Source organism: Mytilus edulis, chromosome 5 (assembly GCF_963676685.1).
Source record: "Mytilus edulis chromosome 5, xbMytEdul2.2, whole genome shotgun sequence".
Lineage (NCBI taxonomy): Eukaryota > Metazoa > Mollusca > Bivalvia > Mytilida > Mytilidae > Mytilus > Mytilus edulis.
This window is the reverse complement of record NC_092348.1, coordinates 56,072,807-56,097,068: the sequence shown is the minus strand read 5'-3', so window position 1 is coordinate 56,097,068 and position 24,262 is coordinate 56,072,807. Positions and strand designations below refer to the sequence as shown.

The 24,262-nt window shown below is 31.4% G+C and overlaps 1 protein-coding gene across 1 annotated transcript; it reads right to left on the bottom strand.

Moving 5' to 3' along the window:
- Positions 1-1,551: 1,551 nt before the first annotated feature.
- On the bottom strand, positions 1,552-8,639 carry LOC139525143 (QRFP-like peptide receptor). Its single transcript, XM_071320329.1, has 3 exons — positions 8,396-8,639; positions 3,508-4,007; positions 1,552-2,863 (listed from the first exon to the last, which is right to left on the bottom strand). The coding sequence occupies exons 1-3, from the start codon at positions 8,637-8,639 to the stop codon at positions 2,657-2,659; spliced, it is 951 nt and encodes a 316-aa protein (XP_071176430.1). The 3' UTR covers positions 1,552-2,656.
- Positions 8,640-24,262: the final 15,623 nt, after the last annotated feature.

Here is a 24,262-nt window from a genome sequence, read left to right as displayed (position 1 = left end):
CTTGTACCTGATGGCATCCGAATCAGAATTGTTTTTATACTGTTCGTGACATTCAGAAGGTATATGTACCAAGACTTCATCCAAATAACAAACTTTCCTGTTATACCATTCAACAGAATCGATTTCAATTTATTTATTTAGATGCCTTTGAGGGTATATAAATTGGATTGGGTATTTGATCAGCATTACATGGTTGTTATAAATATTATCTATTTCAAATACGATAAATGGCTATTAATCTGTCGGGTGATCGATATACTGGTATTTAGGAGGTTTCGATAGGTTAATCCTTTAAGTTATTCTACACTCCGAGAATTGCTCTCTTTATGGACAAAAGAGAACTCTTCTTTTAATATATCTGCGAGTCTCCCCAAAAACAGACACATGAAATGAAACCCATGTTTGTAATGGGAAAACCAAACAATCTTAATACAAAACTAAAATACCATGTGCACAGCTTTATGTCTTTCAGAATCTTGATTGAAGTCGTTTTACAGAATAGACGTAGTACCAAAGCGTGGTGCGGACTAGATTATAAGTTATTCTTATACACGACATAAGTATCAAGTTTATTGAAATTCTTATATTATTGTAAACTAAATTAAAAAACAAAATAAACATAATTATAAAGATGAGCGTGTGCAATTATTATTATTTCACTTAATTATTAAAGCTTAATATGCATCCAGCTATAATTTGCCAACCATCTGCAAGTTACCTTTCAGTTGTTGTTTTCATGTAACAGTAAATTATCATATCAATAGTTTTAATTTTCTATAGAATTCATTCACACATTGTTTGAAACACGTGGCATTTTGGAGATTAAGCTGAATACATGTTTTGTCACTGTCTTGTACCACCACATTGGCTTGACCCCGCTATTATTCGTGTGTTTTCTTTATTTAACTATCGACAAGCTGCATTATCTGTTAAGAATTTGCAAATACAGCGTTCATCTTGGATTGTTCATGTTTAGATTTTATCAAATTACTTACTATACAGTAGTCTTAGTAAATTTTAAATAATCTAACACATACTTTCCGCTAAGTTGAAAAAGCCCATCAGTTTGAGAAAGATGGACAATACTTTAGCAAAAGAACACAACAACTTGGGCTTAATTCCTGAGTGAAGAACTCTATATAACTAGGTCAGTAGTACAGATAGAAACAATAATGAAACTCAGTTTTGTGTAAATTTTTATGACGATATTTTTTACAATGGGTTATTATTCACATTTACATGTTATATTTTCAACACAAAATTACCTACATACCTTAATATAACGTATATAGGTACCAAAAACAATTTCAGAGACGTGTGCATGTATTTATATGAAGGTATTAATATGATATTGCAAACAGCAATGATTAAGAATACACATATGTATGCAACAGTCGTATATCGCTGTTCAAAAGTCATAAATCGATTGAGAGAAATCAAATCCGGGTTACAAACTAAAACCGAGGAAAACACAGAGAAAAAAAACACAAAAAAACAACTGAAACACTCATGCAAGTGCATCAAAAACAAACGACAATAAAACATACATAGAAGTTCACAACTGCCATATTCCTGACTTGGTACAGGACTTTTTAAGACAAAAATGGTAGGTTGAACGTGCTTTTGCGGCTAGCCAAACCTCGCATTTAAAGGCAATGTTAAATATACAGCTAAAATGACAACATTACATGACAGGAGTACAGTACCAATCATTACAAGAACAACCGGTACAGAAAAATACATATATAAATAATATAATAGTACATTTCGATATGTGTACTACAGAATAACACGAATACCTTAAATTAATTAAACAGAATTACAAACTGTGCGTCACACGAATGTATCAACGCCACAAAAATTAATCACATGTAAATTTCAATAAATGTATATAAATCGGGATTAGGTTTTTAATTTTGTCATTTGTTAAATAAGGATATATTAATTTTACACTTTGTCAGAAATTTTACATATCATCAAGTTGGTATATATGATATTATTATTCTATATTTATTAATTAAATCTTGTTGATGTCATTAAGGTGTCAAGTTGCGTCAGACAGCCTTGTTGTTTGGGTTAATGCAATTAATTTTCGTATCCAGTTATACATGTACCATAAATAAAATTTTACCTTTGACTTTATTTATTGACTTTCTATGTATTTTTATCAGAGCGTCGCTCATGAGTCTTTTGTGAATGAAACGCGCGTCTGGCGTCAAATTATAAACTTGGTACCTTTGGTAACTATTTATTGATCGCTGAAAAGAAAAATGTATTCAAAGCATTTCAAAAAGACAGGAGTTCTAGTATTTTGTTATAGACATTTGTATGTCTTATCATCGATTTTTTTGCCATAGTTTTGCCGATGTCTCTTCGATTTATGAATTTTTATTGTCTATTTGGTGTGTCAAGTGTTTTTTTTTGTGTTTTATTTTAAACAATCAAGTAAAAAAACACCAAGAGAAGTCTACATTTTCAAAGAAAGGCAGACAAAATCATGACCAGGAAAGGGAAAAAGACAACTAACAGCAAAAAACACGGAATAGACTATAAATAATGGATTCGGAAACATAATAAAAGACGCAAAGAACGCAAACAACGTTAAAAACCCAATTCAAAAACATCTTGACAAATAACTGTTCTGCTACTTCTATACTTAAAATGTTTCATCTACGGCTTCAGGATTAACTCTACTTAACTGCACTTTTCCGCATGTCAGAAATTTCAAGATTTGTCTTCTAAATATCGAATTAGAGGCAAAGTAGATGATTGGATTCGACATCGTACTCATAACAACCAGCACTTTCTTGGCCACCTGTGTCCATGATGCTGTATGAAGTGTATCATCTAAACCAAGTATTTCCTGTAAAGCATGAAGTAAACTGGTGATAAATATAGTTTTGAAATGCAGAAAATATTTCATGTTTATGCAAATACAATATTTAGGATTTAAAATCGACTGTTATATATTGTGTAGATACCTCTAAGTTAATTTTTGATTTTGTTTTAATCTTAAAGTCATATGAAACGAGTGACTGGGGAAAATAATGTTTATTCAATTCGTGAACGTATATACCTTCTGTGCACGATTCTTTCATTTTTACGCATCCATATCATATAATTATAAAAAAAAATATTTCGGTCTGTTATGATGTGAAAATATGGCAGCTAATTCATTATCGTGCTTTGAAGCCGTAGTTAATAGAATTTTCTTGAGAAAAAAGTATATATACTTAGAGTTTTATAATAAAACAACTAGCCATTTAGTTATGAAAAAAACATATGCATAATTTTTTTTTGGAAGATTCATATGACTTCAACATTATTTTCTTCAAATGTTTTAAACAAGTTGTAATATTAGAAGTGTTTCAGATACATAAAAATATTTAGAAAATTTCAGACTTGTTCTTTAGTCTCTGTTGGACAGTTATCTTGTTGTCAAATATACCACAACTCCCCATTCTGTAAAAAATGAAATATACTACACATCCAGTATAGATGACTCACCTCCATCCCAAACAAAACGAAAAATGGTGACCACAATAGGATGAATACAATTGTTATCAGTAGAAGAATTTTGACAACCTTCATTCGCTTGAGAACTTGTATGTCGTTTTCAGATGAAGTTTTCCCGACTTTCCAGACGTAGCGCATTATCTTAAAATAACAGATTGTGATGATTATCAAGGGTACAGCGTACGAAAGGACAATAGCAAAGCATGCGTACAGTGTTTCAAAATTTTCAACAATGCCATGTGCTCCGCATGATGTAATATTGTATTCATCTTCTTCTTTCCGGTAGGTGCTGTATTCGTAAAGCTGAGGTGAACTGATAACGAGACTCCAAATCCATGTTCCCAGAACGATGTTTGATGTTCTCTCTGTAGTCAACTTCTTTAATTTTAGTATTTCTTTGTATCTATCAACAGCAATGGCAACCATTGTATAGATCGATGACGATACTGTCAGGAGGGGAAGAAACATTACCAGCTTGCAGACTGCATCACCTGCAACAAAAAGATCTCAGTAATTTCAATGATTTACAATGAATTTTAAATACTACTACTAATATTAACATTTCTTATATTCAAAATCAAAATTGGGGAGAGGGCTTAAAACAAAATGTTAACCAGAAGCTTGTGAAATTGTCCTGGGTTTGATGACGAAGACAGGCAACGGCTAGTAACAAACACAAATGAAATTACAACTAGAGGCTCCGAAACAGCTAATTGATAATGAATGTGAAAAGGGTTTGTTGTCAGATACGTATGAAATTCAAACGAATATCGAGTTAGCCTTAAGGAACTTGCTAAGATGAAGTACTCCAGGTGAAAAGAGACTAATATTGAATTAATAAACTCACCATGGTGACGAAGATAACTGTTATACTAATGATCTGCTTAGTAAAGTAGATTGTTCTATGACGTATGTTAGAATTATCAATCCGCTCAAAGTTAGGTCTTCACTTTGTGTGCTGACGATTCAAACAATTAGGTATTCGAAAGCATCTGTTGAATTTATTTGCATAGTTATAAATTAACTGTTTACAAAACTTTGAATTTTTGAAGAAAAAAACTAAGGCTTATCTACCTCAGGAATAGATTACCCTAGCTGTATTTGGAAAAACTTTTAGGAATTTTGGTACTCAATGCTCTTCAACTTCGTACTTTATTTGGCCTTTTTAACTTTTTTTGGATTCGAGCGTCACTGATGAGTCTTTTGTAGACGAAACGCGCGTCTGGCGTGTATACCTAATTTAGTCCTGGTATCTATGATAAGTTTATTTCTACCTCAGGAATAGATTACCATAGATTACCCTAGCTGTATGTGGAAAAACTTTTAGGAATTTTTGGTCCTTAATGCTCTGCAACTTCGTACTTTATTTGGCCTTTAAACATATTTGGATTCGAGCGTTACTGATGAGTCTTTTGTAGACGAAACGCGCGTCGGCGTAAATATAAAAATTTAATCCTGGTATCTATTATGAATTTATTTGCCTTAAAATGTGTAGGAAAGACCAGTGTGTTTTTGTTTTAGCTCGCCAATGTAAAACCGAAGCTACCAGACCTATAGTTTTGTAAACCAGACGCTCAAATAAAAAAATCATAAGTTCAAATAAACAAGTATCAGCATAGAAGAGAAAACATTGGAAAGGTTTTGCCAAATACAGCTTCGGTAACCTATTCCGGGGTATATACATTTTATCCCTTACTCTATAATTCTATATTTGATTAAACAATAATAGGGAAGTAATTCCAGATAGAAATGAGGACATAAGTCTGATCTATTCTATCATTTTAGTTATCATGTCTGTTGCATTATGTTGGCACTATTAGTTTACTTATCAGATAAGTATCCTCTTATCCTCTTATTCCTAGTATAGTAATACACAATACACGAATGCATTCATATTTGCCATAAAGATAGATTTAATTCAAAAGAAATCAACAGGCAACACAGACAGATACATAAGATTTGAGATAAAGCCAATAGAAAACGAAACGATTGGCAAAGCCTACTACCAGCCACATCGAGTATAGGTGTCCATTTGTTCAGGTTACATCAAATCACATTATTTATTAATTGTTCATAGTCGTATGTAGACGAAACGAGATTCTGGTGTACAAAATTATAATCCTGGTACCTTTGATAACTATCATACACATTTTTCAGTGTAAGATTTAAAAAGAATAATAATTATGCCCAAGAACGGTTAATGTCGAATATCAAGACATGACCAGATAAAGATATTCACAGAAAAGGAGAGATGGCGAAGATGAGAAGAAAAGAAGGGAAGACAAACAAAAAAGCATGTTAAGCCAATCAGAGTTTTGAAAAAGTATGACGGATAGTTGGTGCAGATAAAAAGATCGCGGTGTGAGATCATTATTGACCTACGAGTTTGAATGTCTCCTTGGTATGTTGTGCTTCTCTTTTGTGCTTAATTTATAAAAGGAATGATATTTAAACACTTCATCCATTCAGTGGTTAATAATCCGAAGCTAACATGCCTTTCCCATGTTTCCGGAACACATCTTTTAGTTGCACACTTTCTATTTACTACTGCTGATATTGTATCTAATTTTTTCTAAACTTCCTGTTCGTCATCTCAAGTAAATACCAAATTCATTGAATAAATTATACGATATAGCTTAAACCTTGTCGCTATTTCTTGGACACCTTAGACGTTCCTTTAAAATTGATGTCGCAAAAGAAAATGTATGTCGCAACAATGCAAATATGACTGTTGTAAGTCCTTAGAATATGTGGACTCGTGCAGAAGATTCCTTAAATAGTAATTACATTTGTAATTTGGTTTGGATCTGTTTATGGAAAAAGTAATTTCAAATGCTATTTAGTATTACACAACAACATGTACCATAAACATTACATACATCATTTGCATTGAAAATAGAATTTGCAACATCATGCTTTGCAAATTAAAATGTTTCAACCTTACTGGCTTTATGTTTCTCATATGCTTCACAGAGGGAAAAGTGATCAGTTTGCTGGAGTTTCTTATTGAAAACATATTTTTGAATTTGGTAGTAAACTTTTCAACAAATTGTCGGATTCCCATGGGAACGAACTGTGCGACTCTACTTGCCGACCTCTATTTTCATATGAATCGGAGTTCCTTCAGACACTTTCAATAATTTCACATTCTGATATATTGATGATGTTCTTTTCATAAACAATCCAAAATTTTCTGATTGGGCTCCATTAATGAATCATCCAGACACGGCATGACACGGCTTATTTTTGAGACTTATACTTCGAATTTATACACGGTCATCTCAGTTCCAGAATCTATGATAAACGAGACGATTTCCCCCATTTTAGTATCAATATACCAACTTCACCTGCATATGAGAGATGCAGGTCCCAACTTATTCGATAACTAAGAGCTTCTACATAGACTTTGTAAAACGTCACCAGTGTCTGAGCAGAAAGTTGATAATCAAGGGGTATGACATAGAACGTCTCGTCCTGTTTTTTTTTAAAATAAATCAATAGAAGGTACCAAGACCTTGTAGATAAATATTCCGTATCAACTTCTCAAGCAATCTAGATGGTTTTGAGGTATAGATTCCGGGTACTAACGTTGTTTATCATCTTAATAACGTGTTATTGTTTTCTTTCATTTGTCTTTATGAATATTACTGTTAGTGTAATTGTTTAGTCTGGGTTTTTTTTGTGAAATTCATTTTACGAGCTTTGTACTTATACATCCCGTCATTGTGTTATTGTTCTATGTTGCATATTTTGTATTCTTGTCTTTCATTTTAGTTAATGTGTTTTGTCTTGATGCCCTTTTGTGTTTATTTGTTAGTTTATAAGTTTAAACATATTTATTTATAGTGGATTTGGGAAGAAGTAATTACAACTTATACTAATCCCTTTCCACTTTACTGGTGTGAGTGCTGACTTGTAGAGGCATTCGCATTCGCCATTATGTGATTCTCTTATACATATTTTTATTTTTGTCATTTTTACCTATTACGTCAGTTTGTTGTGTCCACATATAGAAGTTGATAAAATGGAATTTTAGGCGACAAGTGAGAGGTTTAACTAGATTTTAATAAATCATTTGCTCCATAACAAAATCCCGTACCAAGTCAGGAATATGACAGTTGTTATCAATTCGTTTGATGTGTTTGAGCTTACGGTTTTGCCATTTACTTAACAAATTTCCGTTTAGAATTTTCTTCGGAATTCGGTTTTATTATTTTACTTTTTGTGTAATTCAGGTAGCCAAAAATAAGTATGCACATTAGTTGTAAGAGAACAGATTTAAGTCAAATTGTTGTTAGAGCATGTTTATTTTCAATTTATTTAATTGATAAAAGTTGTTGGTATGAATGTTTTGCGTATTTTATATTTCAGTTTTGAATATTTCAGTAAAGTTCACTTTTAATCATAACGACATTTTCTTTTTGTCACCATTTGCAATCGTCAAACACTTTCCAAAAATATTTAATTCAATCATAAATCTTGTAGTAGATTTTTTTTACCAGAAGTGAATGGTCAATGCAATAATTAAAAAATATTTCAGCATCTATTGTTATTTGAACCAGGATAAGATTTGCAATATGAGAAGAAAACGGAATCGTTGATGACTTTATGACATAAATTACAGTATAATTGAAATGGTTAATGATTATTTCTTCGTTTGTCTCTTTATTTCTTCGTATCTTTTTATTTTTAGTTATAATTCGAATGGAAATTTTACTAGATTTTTAATTTTTAAAATTAGTGTAGACTGATCACCTCTTCATTTTTATTCATAAGATGAATATTTTACTTGTGTTTGGACTTATATTATTTTATAGCAGAACTCATGTATACGTTTTGATATAATTAAGCGGTAAATAATAAACAAAAATGCGTTTACCTCCAACAAAACTTTCCCCTTTATGAGATGCGTTGTTTATCCTTACTGGAACAGCAACTCCAGCAAGAAGAATATCACTTATACACAAGTTGACGATGAACAGTTCTACTGAAGAATATTGTTGTTTTTTGGAAAACAATATGCCTGTGGCTAATAAAATGTTTAAACATACAGCAAATATACACATCAATGATAATGAAAGCGTTAATCCAGGAATATCCCCTAGGTGTTCATCCCCTGACATTATGTTATAAAAACGATTTCAATGTTCCTATTGTCTGTTATAACATGGTCAGGAAAAAAAATAATGATATATTGATTATTATAAGCAAATTAATCCTCTATGTACCAGTCTTGACAAAACTTGTTCCGGTTATATTAAAGAGACCATAAATAGAACAAAAATATCGGCATAATTAAGGCACTCTTGATTTCATTTTATATTTTCTCTGCCATTCTTGCTGCAATACGTTTGTTTTTTCTATAATTTATCGAAATAAATTAGATAATTACATAAAGAATTTATGGCTATTAAAACTTGATGTCTCTCAAAGCTGATTGAAAATATAAACTTGAAAATTAATAAGTTGTCCAAAAAAATGTAGAACATATAGAAAAAGTAAAAATAATTTTCGCGCTCAATTAAATGAGCAGCACTATCAAAAGGTGTTAATATTTCATCCGCCAAAAATACTCCCTTCCAATGACATTCAACTAGTCATCCCCTATGATTTTTTTCAATTGAAACCTGCTTGTAACTGAGCATTTTTTTCTTTTTATACAAATTACATAATTCATTATATTATTATATTCATTATTATTTCAAATATATTTCGACCTTAAATATTCATTAAAAAATCACGTTTTTTTACAGCTGAACACTTAATCCACACAATTAATTGGCTATCGACTGCATGTTTTCAATCCATGTGAACATTGATTATATCAATGGGAACGTAGTAGAACTTAGTTAAGCTTAATGTGAACACGATCGTAGGCTCATCTGATAGGGTAGTACACTTCTCTGAACTGTCCAAGGAAGGTTGAAAAAAATAATTTAAAAAGGTAGATTTATTATGTTCACTGATTTTTTGACTACTTTGTTCTTTAAAATTATGATGAATATTAATCAAAAAACGTTATGAAAATTTACTTAAAAAACGGATATTACCCTTGATATTTTTCAAATCTTAATTTCTGAAGAAAGTTGAAATATGAGTATTTGTGTTGTCAATTTCCACCTTTTATTTAATTTTGTTGAACAAATCAACAACAAAATAAATTAAAAGGAACTTGTAAAGCAAACTTTGTTTTCGCATTTTTAAATATTAAATAGCAAAAAGTCAGTTATGTATTTAAGCTTCATTTTTAATCTTTTTACTTGATGTGCATCAAAGTAAATAAAACATGTTTATGTTTCAAAAATTCTTAAATGAATAAATGGAAATTAAGAGTTTATGTTGTCGTAAAAAATGTACTCTGATATAAATATCTTTCACCTTTCACCACTGTCCATGCGGCCTTCATTTTCGTTTTTAGGGACCAAACACAAATAGGGCTTCAAACAACCATCAAAGTAACCATTATCCAAACATAACGAAGGTGTTTGCCCTTAACCCTTACATTACCATAACCAGTTACTGAACCCTATCCTTGAAGTAAGAGACGGGATATTTATTTTGATTAATAAAGTTAAGGGCATATCATAGTCTAGACTGTGTAGTAGCCTATTGTATGTGCCTGTCAATGTCCCAACTGCCAATATTTTGTTCAAAATCACTAGCAATTATTAGTATTACCACCATATGTTTTGATAAAAATGGCGTAACAAATATCTGTTCCATAATTGCAAATTGAATTTCTGGAGCACTAAGTAATATCACATGTTTAAATTATGATATTGTGATATGAATACAGGATTGCTGAAATATTTTGCAAATGTAACACTATAAACCAGTAAAAGTCTGAAATGGCCTATATCTGTACTCGACTGTACTGATTTTTACTCGACCAGTCTGAATTGGTCTTAAATCTACTTGATAATACTCGACTGTAGTATGAATAAAATTGAGAATGGAAATGGGGAATGTGTCAAAGAGACAACAACCCGACCAAATAAAAAACAACAGCAGAGGGTCACCAACAGGTCTTCAATGTAGAGAGAAATTCCCGCACCCGGAGGCGTCCTTCAGCTGGCCCCTAAACAAATATATACTAGTCCAGTGATAATGAACGCCATACTAATTTCCAAATTGTACACAAGAAACTAAAATTAAAATAATACAAGACTAACAAAGGCCAGAGGCTCCTGACTTGGGACAGGCGCAAAAATGCGGCGGGGTTAAACATGTTTGTGAGATCTCAACCCTCCCCCTATACCTCTAACCAATGTAGTAAAGTAAACGCATAACAATACGCACATTAAAATTCAGTTCAAGAGAAATCCGAGTACTTAACAGTCTGAATTTGTACTTGACCAGTACTTAACCATTTTATACGAGTCTGAACCATACTCGACCTAGTCTGAACAATACTCGACCTAGTCTGAAGTACTTTATCTAGTCTGAACCATACTCGACCAAGTCTTAACCAACCTAGAGCTATTCTTTGTATCTATCAACTGATTTTTTTCAATCTAAGAAATATTTTTAATAAAAATGAAATTTGAACAACAACTTGAAAATTTTATCGTTGTAAATATAACGAAATTTGATAAGACTGTCAACAAAGTGAGAGGTTTAGCGCTTTAAGACCAGGTTTAATCAACTATTTTCTACATTTGAAAATGCCTGTACCAAGTCAGGAATATGGTAATTCTTGTCCATTCGTTTCTGATGTGTTTTGTCATTTGATTTTGCCATGTGGTTATGGACTTTCCTATTGGATTCTCTGAGTTCAGTATTTTTGTGAATTTACATTTCGAAATTAAAAATATATTCAATATAGTATTGAAATTATAATTTCACAATAATCAATTATAATAATACTTCAACACAATATTAATAAACACGTACATATCACCAGCCCAGTAGCCAGTACTTCGGTACTGTCATGAAAATACGGATTTTTTGTGTTATTACAATTTGCTGTTACAAAATGTTAGAAATTATTATAAATTAAGGAATGTATCTCCCTCATGCAAAGCTCTGATTCGTTTCACGGATTCGGCTATACTTTTTGGACCTTTTGGATATTAGCTATTCATCTTTTATATAAGCTTTGGATTTCAAATATTTTGGCCACGGGCATCACTGAAGAGACATGTATTGTCGAAATGCGCATCTGGTACAGGAAAATTGGTACCGTTAATGTTATAACTACCACTGGGTCGATGCCTCTGCTGGTGGACTGTTAGTCCCCGAGGGTATCACCAGCCCAGTAGCCAGTACTTCGGTACTGTCAGGAAAATACGGTTTGTTTGTGTTATCAAAATTTGCTGTTACAAAATGTTAGAAATTATTATAAATTAAGGAATGTATCTCCCTCATGAAAAGCTCTGATTCCTTTCACGGATGTGGCTATACTTTTTGGACCTTTTGGATTAGAGCTATTCATCTTTTATATAAGCTTTGGATTTCAAATATTTTGGCCACGAGCATCATTGAAGAGACATGTATTGTCGAAATGCACGTCTGGTGCAGGAAAATTGGTACCGTTAATGTTATTACATAATAATATATATCAACTTTAAAATATAAATAAAACAAACTGATTAAATAATCTAAAAAAGGAATTGTGACTAATATTTTCAATCGTATTCAAAATTTTATGAATATTTTGGAAGTTTTTGTTATGGTAACTGGACTATTTCCACCATTAACTTAAACCTAGTATAGATTTATGGTGTCAGTTGAGTTTAGTTAATAATACAGTAATTGTTTTTTTTTTATAATATATATATATAAAAAAAGTATAAAACAACAATAGATTTTGTTGCTTTAAGAGCCAGTCTGCCAGAAAACCATGCAACAGGCTCCAAATGCAATGTTATCATATTGACCTGAAAGTTTGCATACATGATACCTTCATGACAATTACTCTTTGTGCAAATTTTTGTCTAAAAATATTAAATGGTATTCTCTTTATGAAGCGGGATCTATAAATAGCCATTTATGGCCAAAAGAAAGCTGAGAATTATGCAATTTTAGCAGTTTTAGCTGACAAATATCAGAGTTTAACATCATGTAACTGTTTAATTGGTAAAATAATGTTGTAATACTGTATTTAAACTGTCAAAATATGTTATTACCTGATGTTAGAAAAAATCCTATATTTGCTCATTCTGGTCTAAATATCCGATGTTTTATGAAACAGCCAAAAAGGTGAAAATTTCGATTATATAAAAGTTTATATTTTCTAAAGTGGGAAACATTTTTGAATGCCATTTGATTTTTCTTAAACCCTGAACATATATCTACAAAATATAAAAATTCCAGTTTTGGCAAATGATCATAGAACTCGATGTGAATATAATTAGTTTGGAAGGAAATGTGATTTTTCAGGAATTACCCTACATTATTGTACCTCTATTAAAATCTGTCTTCCCTCCTCCCTATGGATCCTTGTGGAAAATAAATGACACAATACTATACTGTTTAGTCAGTATCTCATATAACTTCACATCAAACCATTTAGTGGTTTAGCATGAGTTGCAAGTCGCAGGAAGTTACATTACACTTCTACTGATTTTCTCTTTTTTGGTCCAAAATTCCCCCTATTTACCCAAAATTAATAAAAAAAAAAAATACATGGTGCACAACTTCACTTAACCCTCACAAGACATAAAGTTTTGTTAAAATCCAAATCTCAGTACTTTGAGAGGAGTTGTGGATTAGAGATAAATAACAAATGAACAGAGGGACAGACAACAAACATCATGATTTTAATATAACCCCAAACTATAATTGCTTAATCTTCCCTAATGAGTAAAGCATATGTATCTAGAAAACTTATCAACTCACCAATAGGTATATATAAATTGAAAATTCAGGAAAAAAAATCCCTATATGTACTAGGTAACATTCCAACAAATTAAAGAGCTTTTATTGTTGTTCTTCATCCAACAGTCATATTGAGGCCTTCAACATGGACCGAAACCTCGCATCTCACTGTTAGTTCGAAATGACCCCTAGAAATGTTTTATTTCATCCAGATTCCAACTGTCAGATCTTTTGGAAAATAAAATAACATGCTGCAATCATTTCTAATTTTATATTAATTCAAAATATTAAGGCATAATACTGGAAAGTAAAACAACAATACAATGACAGTGTTATTTTTTTCATATAAGTTTCCACAAAGAATTTTATATGCATAAAAATATCACAGGGATTTGTTGGCAGATTTGAAGTATTTAGACAATAAGTTAAATGCAAGTGTACTGGTTAACAATTTTAACAGATTTTTTATACAAACGAACAGCTTTGATTTTAAAAACTCTCATCATTCATATATCAAAGTTTTCCGAAAATCACAACGCTTATATATATTTCAATGCAAAATCTTTCATACGTTTCTCAATTATCACATACACAATTTTGACATCTTCAGCTGATTTAAAAGGATAAAACAGCATATATCATGTATATACAGACATTTAATTGAAAGATGAAAATTACTGACCCAATGACAATTTACGTTGGTGGAAATGCAACCCATCGATATATATAATATAACATACAAATGTAAAAAAAAACATGAGGAACAACTGAGCCTGTATCGCTCTTCTGGTGAAGAAAAAAAACACCAGCTTGCTAATTTGTGAAATACTGTTGTGAATCGGAACGGCAATTTCCGGAAAAATAAGCGTGTTAACCATATTTTCTCCCGTGTCGGTCTGTAGCTGTATTGTTGCAGTGTCTAATTTGAGATCTTTCTGAAACAAATCTTCGAACGCAAAGAGCTGAATGCTTACTTTTTCTGTGAGTTTTATTTCTAATTTATCAGCTAATTTCTGAGTTAAAAGGGAACGCTTTGCTCCCTGTCAAATAAGATGTTACATTCTACTTCTTGGTCGTTATATACAACTGGTGCAGTTGCTGTTTTCAGGAGAATGTTGTGACTCTGTTGTGATGAATAAATTACTCTAGTCTCGTTTGGTGTTTCAACTTTGTTTATTGCTGACTCTTGTATTGTAGACTCCGGTGTGACTGTCGTTCCTGGAATGACCTCTTTAGCTTTACATATGCTTGTATGATGCATTCCGTCACATTTTTTGCATCGTTTTGTAGACTTACATGCGGCCACTCGGTGTGACCCTAAACAGTTAAAGCATAACTGTTTCATTTTTACAATTTGATTTCTAGCGTTTGAGTCTGTTTCTTCAGAGCACTCCGTTGGATAGTGCTCACCTGCATGAACAAAAAAAAACATGTACGTGTTGGGATGCTGTAGAGGTTCAGAGGTGCATTTACTGCTATTTTCACTGTTATGGGTGTACACATGTAATCATGTGATTAGAAGTTACATTAGAGATGAGCTGAATATTTCTAATTAAAAATCTATGCTGTTGTATCAATCTGTGCCCTGAGGAGCATTTTATTATTTTTGCTATTCAGTTCCAGTTGCACTTTTCACCAAAAAAAATATCACAATAATTTCCAGTTGAATATGTAGGTCAAAGTGATCAAACAGTTAGTAAACAGTGTTGTACAATAAATAAAAGAAGAATGTGTCTGAGGACATAAATGCCCCCGTCAAGCTGTGCCATTTTCAAAATACAAATTCATATCTATATAAAATGCATACATTGATAAGCAAAAATTATTCAAACATTACTTTTCAAGAAATTTAAAAGGGGTGCCATTTCTGTAGTATACAGATTTGATTTCAAGAAATAGGAAAGATGTTCGAGGTTAGGGGCAAGGTTTGATGCCCACAACTTTTTGCATGTGCCTGTCACAAGTTAGGAACCTCTAATTGAATGGATGCCATTTGTTGCTGTATTTCATAATTGTTTTTCATTTTTTTTTGTAAATAAATCAGGCTGTTAGTTTTCTCATTTGAATTGTTTTATATTTGTCATTTCAGGGTCTTTTATAGCTTGCATTATGGTATGGGTTTTGCTCATTGTTGAAGGCCGTACAGCGACCTATGTATAGTTGTGAACTTCTACTTCATTTTGTTTCTGGTGGAGAGTTGTCTCATTGGCAATCATACCACATCTTATTTATATACCAGCAAAGTTTGAGAAACAAGACTTGTACAGTCATCTATGCAGTACTTAGTTGTCTTTACTCAATCCTTCTGTGGTGAATTCACATTAAAATGTTCTGTATGAAGGCTTGTCAGAAAAAATGAATTTCAACCCTTAAAGAATACTAAAATTTATAACCATGACCACAAAAAATACCTGATGAACAATGGACCCCAAAAAATACCTGATTTCATACTTTCTGTACCTATGGTTTCAAAACTTAGTTCGGAGTATAGAATTTTTGCTCGAAACACCAAATCCAGATTTTTTTTATTGGATGAATTCTTTGTCTGAGAATATCTTGGAATATAAATATTTTTTTACCATAATTTAGTTGAAAATAAATGCGTAGCAGCAGATGAAGATAATAAATAATTTGTTTGCTTCGGTTTCAGATTTACCTATTTCCCTTGATCTACATTGTACCCTTATAAGAAAATAATTAATTTTACTCAGCCTATGACTAAAAAAGATATTAAACCTTGAAAACCTTATAAATTTCTTTTAAAAAATACCTACCTATCTACCCTATTTTTTCATCATGTGACAGTAAACACACACACATTTGTACATTTGTACTTCTGTTTTCTGTTGTTTGTTTTTTGGTTTTATAGCATACATGTACATTTCAGTCTGTTTTGCTCCATAAATCTTATCTATGTGTGTTTGTATGAAAAGGGGTTGTGTTTTTACCTGTTCCTATGTGGATGACCTCTCTTATCTTTAACCAATATGCCTTGCAAACTCCTAGTGAGGCACCTCTGTTTACTTTTGCCTTGCTGGATGCTGGATTTGGTACAACATTCCAGCTTACTCCCCCAATAAATTCCAAAGTAGTCTATGTGTTGCTGTTATTTGTTTAAATTGAGCAATCTTGCATCAATATTAAAATATCCGGTAAGACATAAAATTATCAAACCCTCTGGATAATTGTAAAAGTCAAGACCTTTGCCCTTGTTGGAGATAGAGTTTGGTGCACTTAGACTTCTTTCCAGACTCTGCAGTACATTCAAATGTATTTGTGTACTCATATTACATTGTGAAATAGGTATTGTTAGTAGGTTATCGTGATAATTTTTAGATTTTTCACAAGAATTACCAGTGAAACATTCTCATTTTCCATGACAGACAATTTATGATAACTTTCTGTTTTCAATACGAAGAGTGTAAATAAGGGGAGTTAACTCAATCAACACCTGTGACTGTTTTTTCCCTTTTTAAAGGATTTATTGGTAATTATACATAAAACTAATAACAAAATGTGTGTAAAATGTTTCAAGCAATAATTTTATATCATTCAAGTCTTAGATAAATTAATAGTTGAGAGTTACCGGATTTTAATTAGAATTCAAAAAAATCAGAAATTTATCAAAGTAAAGGGAAGTTAGAGGTAAAATTCAATATCTTGCAATTATTTGCCAAAATTGTATTTTTGATATTTTTGACAATATCCATTTGTCTATTCATTGAAACTTATTTTGTGAAAAAATATGTCCCACTTTAGAAGATTGATGGACTCAAAATTCATTCGAATCTCAATATGGCCAACACGGACTTCTACACTAACCCCCTACTGAATAATCGTTAGTGACAAATCTTTCAAGACATGGTTTATTTTTATCTGTTTAGGTCATTTTTAGCAAATATAAGCTTAAATGGTCAGTAAAACTGTCAAAATCCACAATTTATTGAGTTGAAACTATACACATTTTCACTAATATTTAAGTGATTTTTTAGGCATTATGCAAATGAAGCTGTTTCTAAAAATAGACATGATGCAACAAAGTCTAGGATATAGATTAAGAATTTAATATAATCATGATAATAGAATTTCCATAGCAATCCTTGATAACCTTTTTTTAAAAAAGGAAATGTGTTCCAAAGTAACAGTAAAAATTTATTTCAATTAATTTAAGCATTTTTTGTCAATTACAGTTTTTGTCAAATTAAAGAAACGGCATACATAAAACACATTAATATGGTCTAATTACCTCAGTTTAATCGTGTATTACTTATCTAATATATTCGAAAGGCCTTGTTATTCAAGTTTAACAGGATGTTACAATTTTGAATAAATATTATTTAGAATTTAGTACCTCTGACCAGGTGTGGTCGTATTTATGAGTTTGCCCCAAGTAAAGGTAATACTATATTTCACCACTAATCAGAAAAAGACAATTTTATTTATTTCTTTAATTCTGTCCCTTTTTGATATAAATTTATATATTTTTTTCCTAAATATAATAATAAATATATCTCTAATATAAGGTTAAACAATTTATAAATTTTGTTGGCTGTTGTTATATATGTCAGTTAAAAAGAAATTTATTTTAACAGTTAAAAAAGTAGAGATTATTTGGTCTAGTATGGTTTAGACTGGTCGAGTATTGTTCATCCTATTTGGTCTAGTATGGTTCAGACTGGTCGAGTATTGTTCAGACCTTTGGTTAAGTATGGTTTAGACTTGCAAAAAGGTCGAGTACAGGTAGAGAATCGGTTAAGACTTTTTCAGACTGGTGGAGTAATAGTTCAGACTATTTGCAACGGCAAAGATAAGGATCAAGTACGATTCAGTACAGTCGAGTATGGTTCAGACTGGGGTCGAGTAATGTCAAGTAAAAGTCAGACCAATTCAGACTGGTCGAGTAAAAATCAGTACAGTCAAGTACAGATATAGGCCATTTCAGACTTTAACGGTTTGTAGTGTAATGAATTGAAAATTGATTAAAAAAAGAAAGAATTATATGTTTATTTATTTTCACACTTATAAGATTAAGGAAATCGTTTTACAAAGTCCAAAACTACTAGAAAGCAGAATTTGAACAAATGTATCATTTGCATGATGTCACAGCAGGTGCTCAGATATGCTTTTCATTATCAAAATACTTTGAACATGATTTTATGAGGCGCCGTTTCACTATTTAATACTTATTTTCTGATATCAAAAAATGATTTTCTGATATCAAAAATTCTATTTTTTGATATCAGGAATTCGATTTCTTGATATCAAGAAATAAAGCATATTTTCTGATATCAAAAATTCGAATTCCTGATATCAAAAATTCATTTCTTGATATCAGGAAATCGATTTTTTGATATCAGAAATTCGAATTTTTGATATCAGAAAATATAAATTATTTTTTGATATCAAGAAATAGATTTTGTGATATCAAAAAATGATTTTGTGATATCAAAAAGTCGAATTTCTGATATCAAAAAATCATTTTCTGATATCAGAAAATAAGAAGTAAATGAATAAATGAAGGCTCCCTGTGCGTCAATAAAAGCATTCAAACTCAGCCATGAGCCCAAACATCAGGAAATATGTGAAATGTGAAATAATAAATCCGGGTATACCAATTATTATTGGGTCTTACTAAAAAGCGCCCGGGAGCGCCCGGGTGAAGAAAAAGCGCATGGGGAAAAGAAAAAACGCCCGGGGGAGGGGGGGGGGAGAAAAAAAGCGCCCGGGGAAAATATATAGAAATTGCGTTGGCATGAGACAACTTTGTGTCGATGAAACATTTGATTTTTAAAAAATTTTAGACAAGTATTTTGCAAATTCGGATAATAGACATTTGTAATAAAGCACAAAAACAAGTATGAATGTTTCAATTTAAACAATAATATATGAATACTATTTCGACAGACAAATAATAATGGATCACAGCTTATGCTGAAGATTTATATAATGTTAGACATCAAAAGACATGTTTTTCAAAAACGATATCAAAATGATAAATGCCAAAACAACTTAAAATTCACAGATAAATATTAATTTTATAAAATTAAAAGAGCTGCACATTATTTAAGAACGATAGAAGTGACACGCACATGTATATTAGCATCAACAAATAAAACAAGTATACTATGCATGTTAAAAGTAGGTGTTTGGTATAAAACAAATTCTTAGTGACAGGCATGTTGAATCCCTTCCACGATCTTCCAATGTCAATTCAAGTGTGTTTAATAAAATACAAAACTTTGAAAAGTTGTCACCATGCAGTTGCGAATATTAGACTCGGGGACTGATTGTTTTTTTAATAACGAAGCATACGTTTGGTTCGAGAACAATATCATTCATGATTTTTCTATTTACTCTTGTTTATATTTACGACTTACTTATATACAATTTTGAAATCCAAAATGTAAAAGTGCAACAACACTATCTTCACTCTTTAGACAAAGCAAGCAATGATTTTTATTTATTTTTTTATTCAGGAAAACATTTATTGTTATAAAATATTATTATTTTCTTTTCCCAGTCGCTTTATTTTCTCCCCCCGGGCGCTATTTCTTTTCTCCGGGCGATATTTGTCATTTTAATTATGGCAAAGGGTCCATTGTAACAAAAACAAAATTCTTATACATTTCAAGTTTTGTAAAGATGATTTAGACTTTAAAGTCTCTAGAAAACTAAACAATATTTGAAACTTAGTACACAATTCGAGTCCGATGCACAACAAGACAATATATTGAAGATATTTGAAATTATTATGAAATATAACACAGTATATTACTTTTGCGACGAACAATCCCAATCGAAAGAATTAGTCGACCTCAGAATTAACTAAATACTGGAAAATGTTTAACAAAACTTGACTTATCGAAAACAAATAATGATGTATTCAAGATTTAGATACGATGGCTTGATGATATATTCAGGTTCAACTGACGTAATACACGATCTTTTCGCCCTATATATCTAATGCAATGCATGTACCTACCTAAATTGAACATACTAATATTCTCAAAATGAATTGTGCCTTTCTTGACTGTCGTGTAATACTTTGAAAGCGGACCAACGCTTTCAAAATAAAGGTATTTTAGAAATGAAAACGTACATCAAGCCTACATAAATTTTTCAATACTTCACAGTAAAGGCTCATATAAAACAAATGTAATTTAAATGATATATAATTGCATTGCATGTATGTTTCATTTATATGAAATGTTATTTTGAATGGCTAACAGCAATCTCGCGTCAATCTGAAATTAACTTTCATTACACAATGAAATGTAACATTCGTGATGACCCGAGCACCAACAATAAAGTGCACATGTAAATTAAAGAAAAAAATGACAGAAATCGTGTTTTCATTATCCTAGCTAAATATGTGATTATAATATCGAATGCTTCTTTTTGTAATTCGTAGGGTTGTAAAACCTTTGACCGTGCGGACATTTTTAGAATATTCCACACTGCATACACAATGTACTTCGGTCAACGCTTTTATACCCCAATGAATTTATAAAAAGGAGCGTTCAATTCTTAAATACAAGGCCATAGGCGGATCTAGATGGCCCGGTCACACATCATGGCAAGAATTTGGTTGTTTATAATTGGGAATAACTGAAGCATTACTGTAGTGGGCCTTTTTATGGCAGTCAGTGGGCCCCCTATTTTAAAACGTTCTCGATCCGCCACTGAAGGCGCAGTATAATAGATGCTATAGCAGTCTTTAAAAAAATGTCACGTAAATAGACGAAATACAAGAAATGTTTGTTGCTATTGGCTTTGAACTAGCTGTAAGTAGGTGAGAATGCTTTCCGAACTGTATTATTCTTCTTCTTGGTATTGTTATACTGCCACGTCCAGTCTGTGTTTTTTTTTTGTTAGCTGTTTTTGTTCGTTGTATCGATCTGATGAATATAGACCATTTCAACTGATTTTTATATATAAAAAAGAAGATATGGTATGATTGCCGATAAGACAACTCTCCACACGAGATCAAATAACATAGAAATTAACAACTATAGGCCACTGTACAGCCTTCAACAATGAGTAAAGCTCATTCTGCATAGACAGCTATAAAAGGCCCCGAAATGACAATGCAAAACAATTTAAACGAGAAAACTAACGGTAAAATGTAAAAAAAAATGAACGAAAAACAGATATGTTACACATACACAAACGACAACCACTGAATTACAAGCTCCTGGCTTGGGACAAGCACATACATACAGAATGGTGGTGGTGTTTAATATGTCAGTGGGATCCCAACCCTCCCCTAACCTAGGATATGGATGTAACAGTACAACATAAGAACGAACTATAAAAATCCGTTGAAAAAGGCTTAACTCATCAGATAAATACAAGTACAAATACTACACAGAGTGGACGTGGCCGGATACTTCTATATCCAATCAACAAAAAGACAATAATATTCAGTTTGCTTTGAATTTACTGATAACAAAATCAATATTAATACCAATAAAAACATAAATTGTTTGTTCTTACAGTATGTTATGACAAAACACCAGTGTCCCAGGCCGCCACAATCTTTAAGTGTCTGTCCCACGTAAGAAGCCTGTAAGGATATACAATTGTCGTTGGTTCGTGTCTGTCATATTTGTTTTTCGTATTTTTCTTGTTATAAATTAGGCCGTTAGCTTTCTTAATAAATCTTTTCATATTTTTCATGCCGGGACATTTTATAGCCTACTCTACGGTATTGGGTTTTCTCATTATTAAAGGCCGAACGATTGCCTATAATTTCTTATATCCACTTCATTTTATTTGGCTTTAGTGGATAGTTGTCTCAATGGCAATAATACCACATCTCCTGATTTTTATATAATAAACAGAACTAATTGACTTACTAAATTCGCAACATCATCAACTGGAAAAAAACCTTAGAAAACGATATTACCAAAAACCTAGTTGGACAAATCTGTTTCAGAGGAAACTAACAATTGCTTATAAAAGAAACTGGAACGTACAATTGCTTTTCAATGAAGAAATACAATTGTTGACTATAAAAAAAATATGTGAGATACACAATCATACAAAATTTCTTATAACTAATGAAGCCAAACTCTGTAATATTCTTTCCTTAAACAAGACCGAAACACTATACCAAATGTTAGGACTCATGGGTGAGGTCGGAGGCTTTTATTGATACACAGGGGGCAATCATTGATATTTTTCTTATTTTCTGATATCAAAAAATCATTTCTTGATATCAGGAATTCAAATTTTTGATATCAAAAAATCATTTTCTGATGTCAAAAAATGTATTTCTTGATATCAAATAATCATCAGTATTATTTGATATCAGAAAATCTATTTCTTGATATCATAAAATGGATTTCTTGATATCAAAAAATGATTTTCTGATATCAAAAAATCGAATTATTGATATCAAGAAATAAAGATTATTTTCTGATATCAAGAAATCGAATTTCTGATATCAAAAAATGGATTTATTGATATCAAAAAATTGAATTCTTGATATCAAGAAATATTTTTTGATATCAAAAAATATTTTCTGATATCAGAAATTCAATTTTTTGATATCAGAAATTCTATTTTTTGATATCAAGAAATATTTTTTGATATCAGAAAATAAGGAATAAATAGTAAAACGGCGCCTCATATGATTTCACATCATATCATATCAACTTGCGTATAATCTTTTGTCTTATGTTCAAAAAAGCTCCTTTGGAATTGTGTACCAATTATGAATACATTATCAAATTGATGGCCCTCAGATAACCATGATTATTTTTTTGTATCGATACCATTTATCTCTCCTTTAATAAACAATGCAATATCTGCTTTATCGATACTACTAGTATGTATCTCTCATATAATTTAAATTAAATTCATACACTATTGGGCAATTCCTGTATTTTTTGTCTAAAGACCTTTGGACTAATTCTAACGAATATGGATTTTACACGGGTGCCTGATGTGGAGCAGGATGTATACTTCTTACCTCAGATCATCCCTAGTTTTTGGTTGGGTTCGTGTTTAGTCTTTAGTTTTCAAGGGTGTGTTTTGTAAACTGTTGTTTGCTGTTTGTCTTTTTCTATTTTTTATTGTATGAAAATAGTTATCAAAGGTACCAGGATTATAATTTAGTACGGCAGACGCGCGTTTCGTCTACATAAGACTCATCAGTGACGCTCATATCAAAATATTTATAGAGCCAAACAAGTACAAAGTTGAAGAGCATTGACGATCCAAAATTCCAAAAAGTTGTGCCAAATACGGCTACGGTAATCTATGACTGGGATAAGAAAGTCCTTAGTTTTTCGAAAAATTCAAAGTTTTGTAAACAGGAAATTCATAAAAATGACCACATTATTGATATTCATGTCAACACCGAAGTGTTGACTACTGGGCTGGCGAAAGACGCTTAGCCATACATATATGAATATTGGCTGTGATACGCAATCTGTGCTATTTCAGACAAATACTATTTGTTTACTTCTTAATTAGAGACAGGTGTTAGGTTTAACACTCGTCGCTTTTAATAAATCGTCTTCATTTTATGCTCTCCAATTAGCTGATAAAGGTGTAACACTTGTAATTCACCTAAGAATCATATTATATAAATCCATTATGATACATACAAATAAGATTAATAAGGGAGACGGATTAATATGAGTTTTTTTTTCGAATCCAAGTATTTCTGTTTTGTGAACTTTTGAAAAAATAAAATATTGTTTAAACTAATAGATAGATCTAAAACATAATAATATCCTTATTATTCTGAAATATGTCGATTGACTAAGTAAATTGCGTTCAAAGCACAGTTTGTCACTGGATTTTAATTTTCAATACCAATATGAGTATATCGAGGTTAATAAATAAAGGCAACAGTAGTGTACCGCTGTTCAAAATTCATAAATCGATAGAGAAAAAACAAATCCGGGTTACAAAC

Coding starts and splice junctions, on each gene's coding strand:
- LOC139525143 (XM_071320329.1), bottom strand. CDS start 8,639: ATGTCAGGGGATGAACACCTAGGGGATATTCCTGGATTAACGCTTTCA. Junction 4,008..8,395: donor AGGGGAAAGTTTTGTTGGAG/GTAAACGCATTT, acceptor TTTTTGTTGCAG/GTGATGCAGTCTGCAAGCTG. Junction 2,864..3,507: donor TCGTTTTGTTTGGGATGGAG/GTGAGTCATCTA, acceptor CATGCTTTACAG/GAAATACTTGGTTTAGATGA.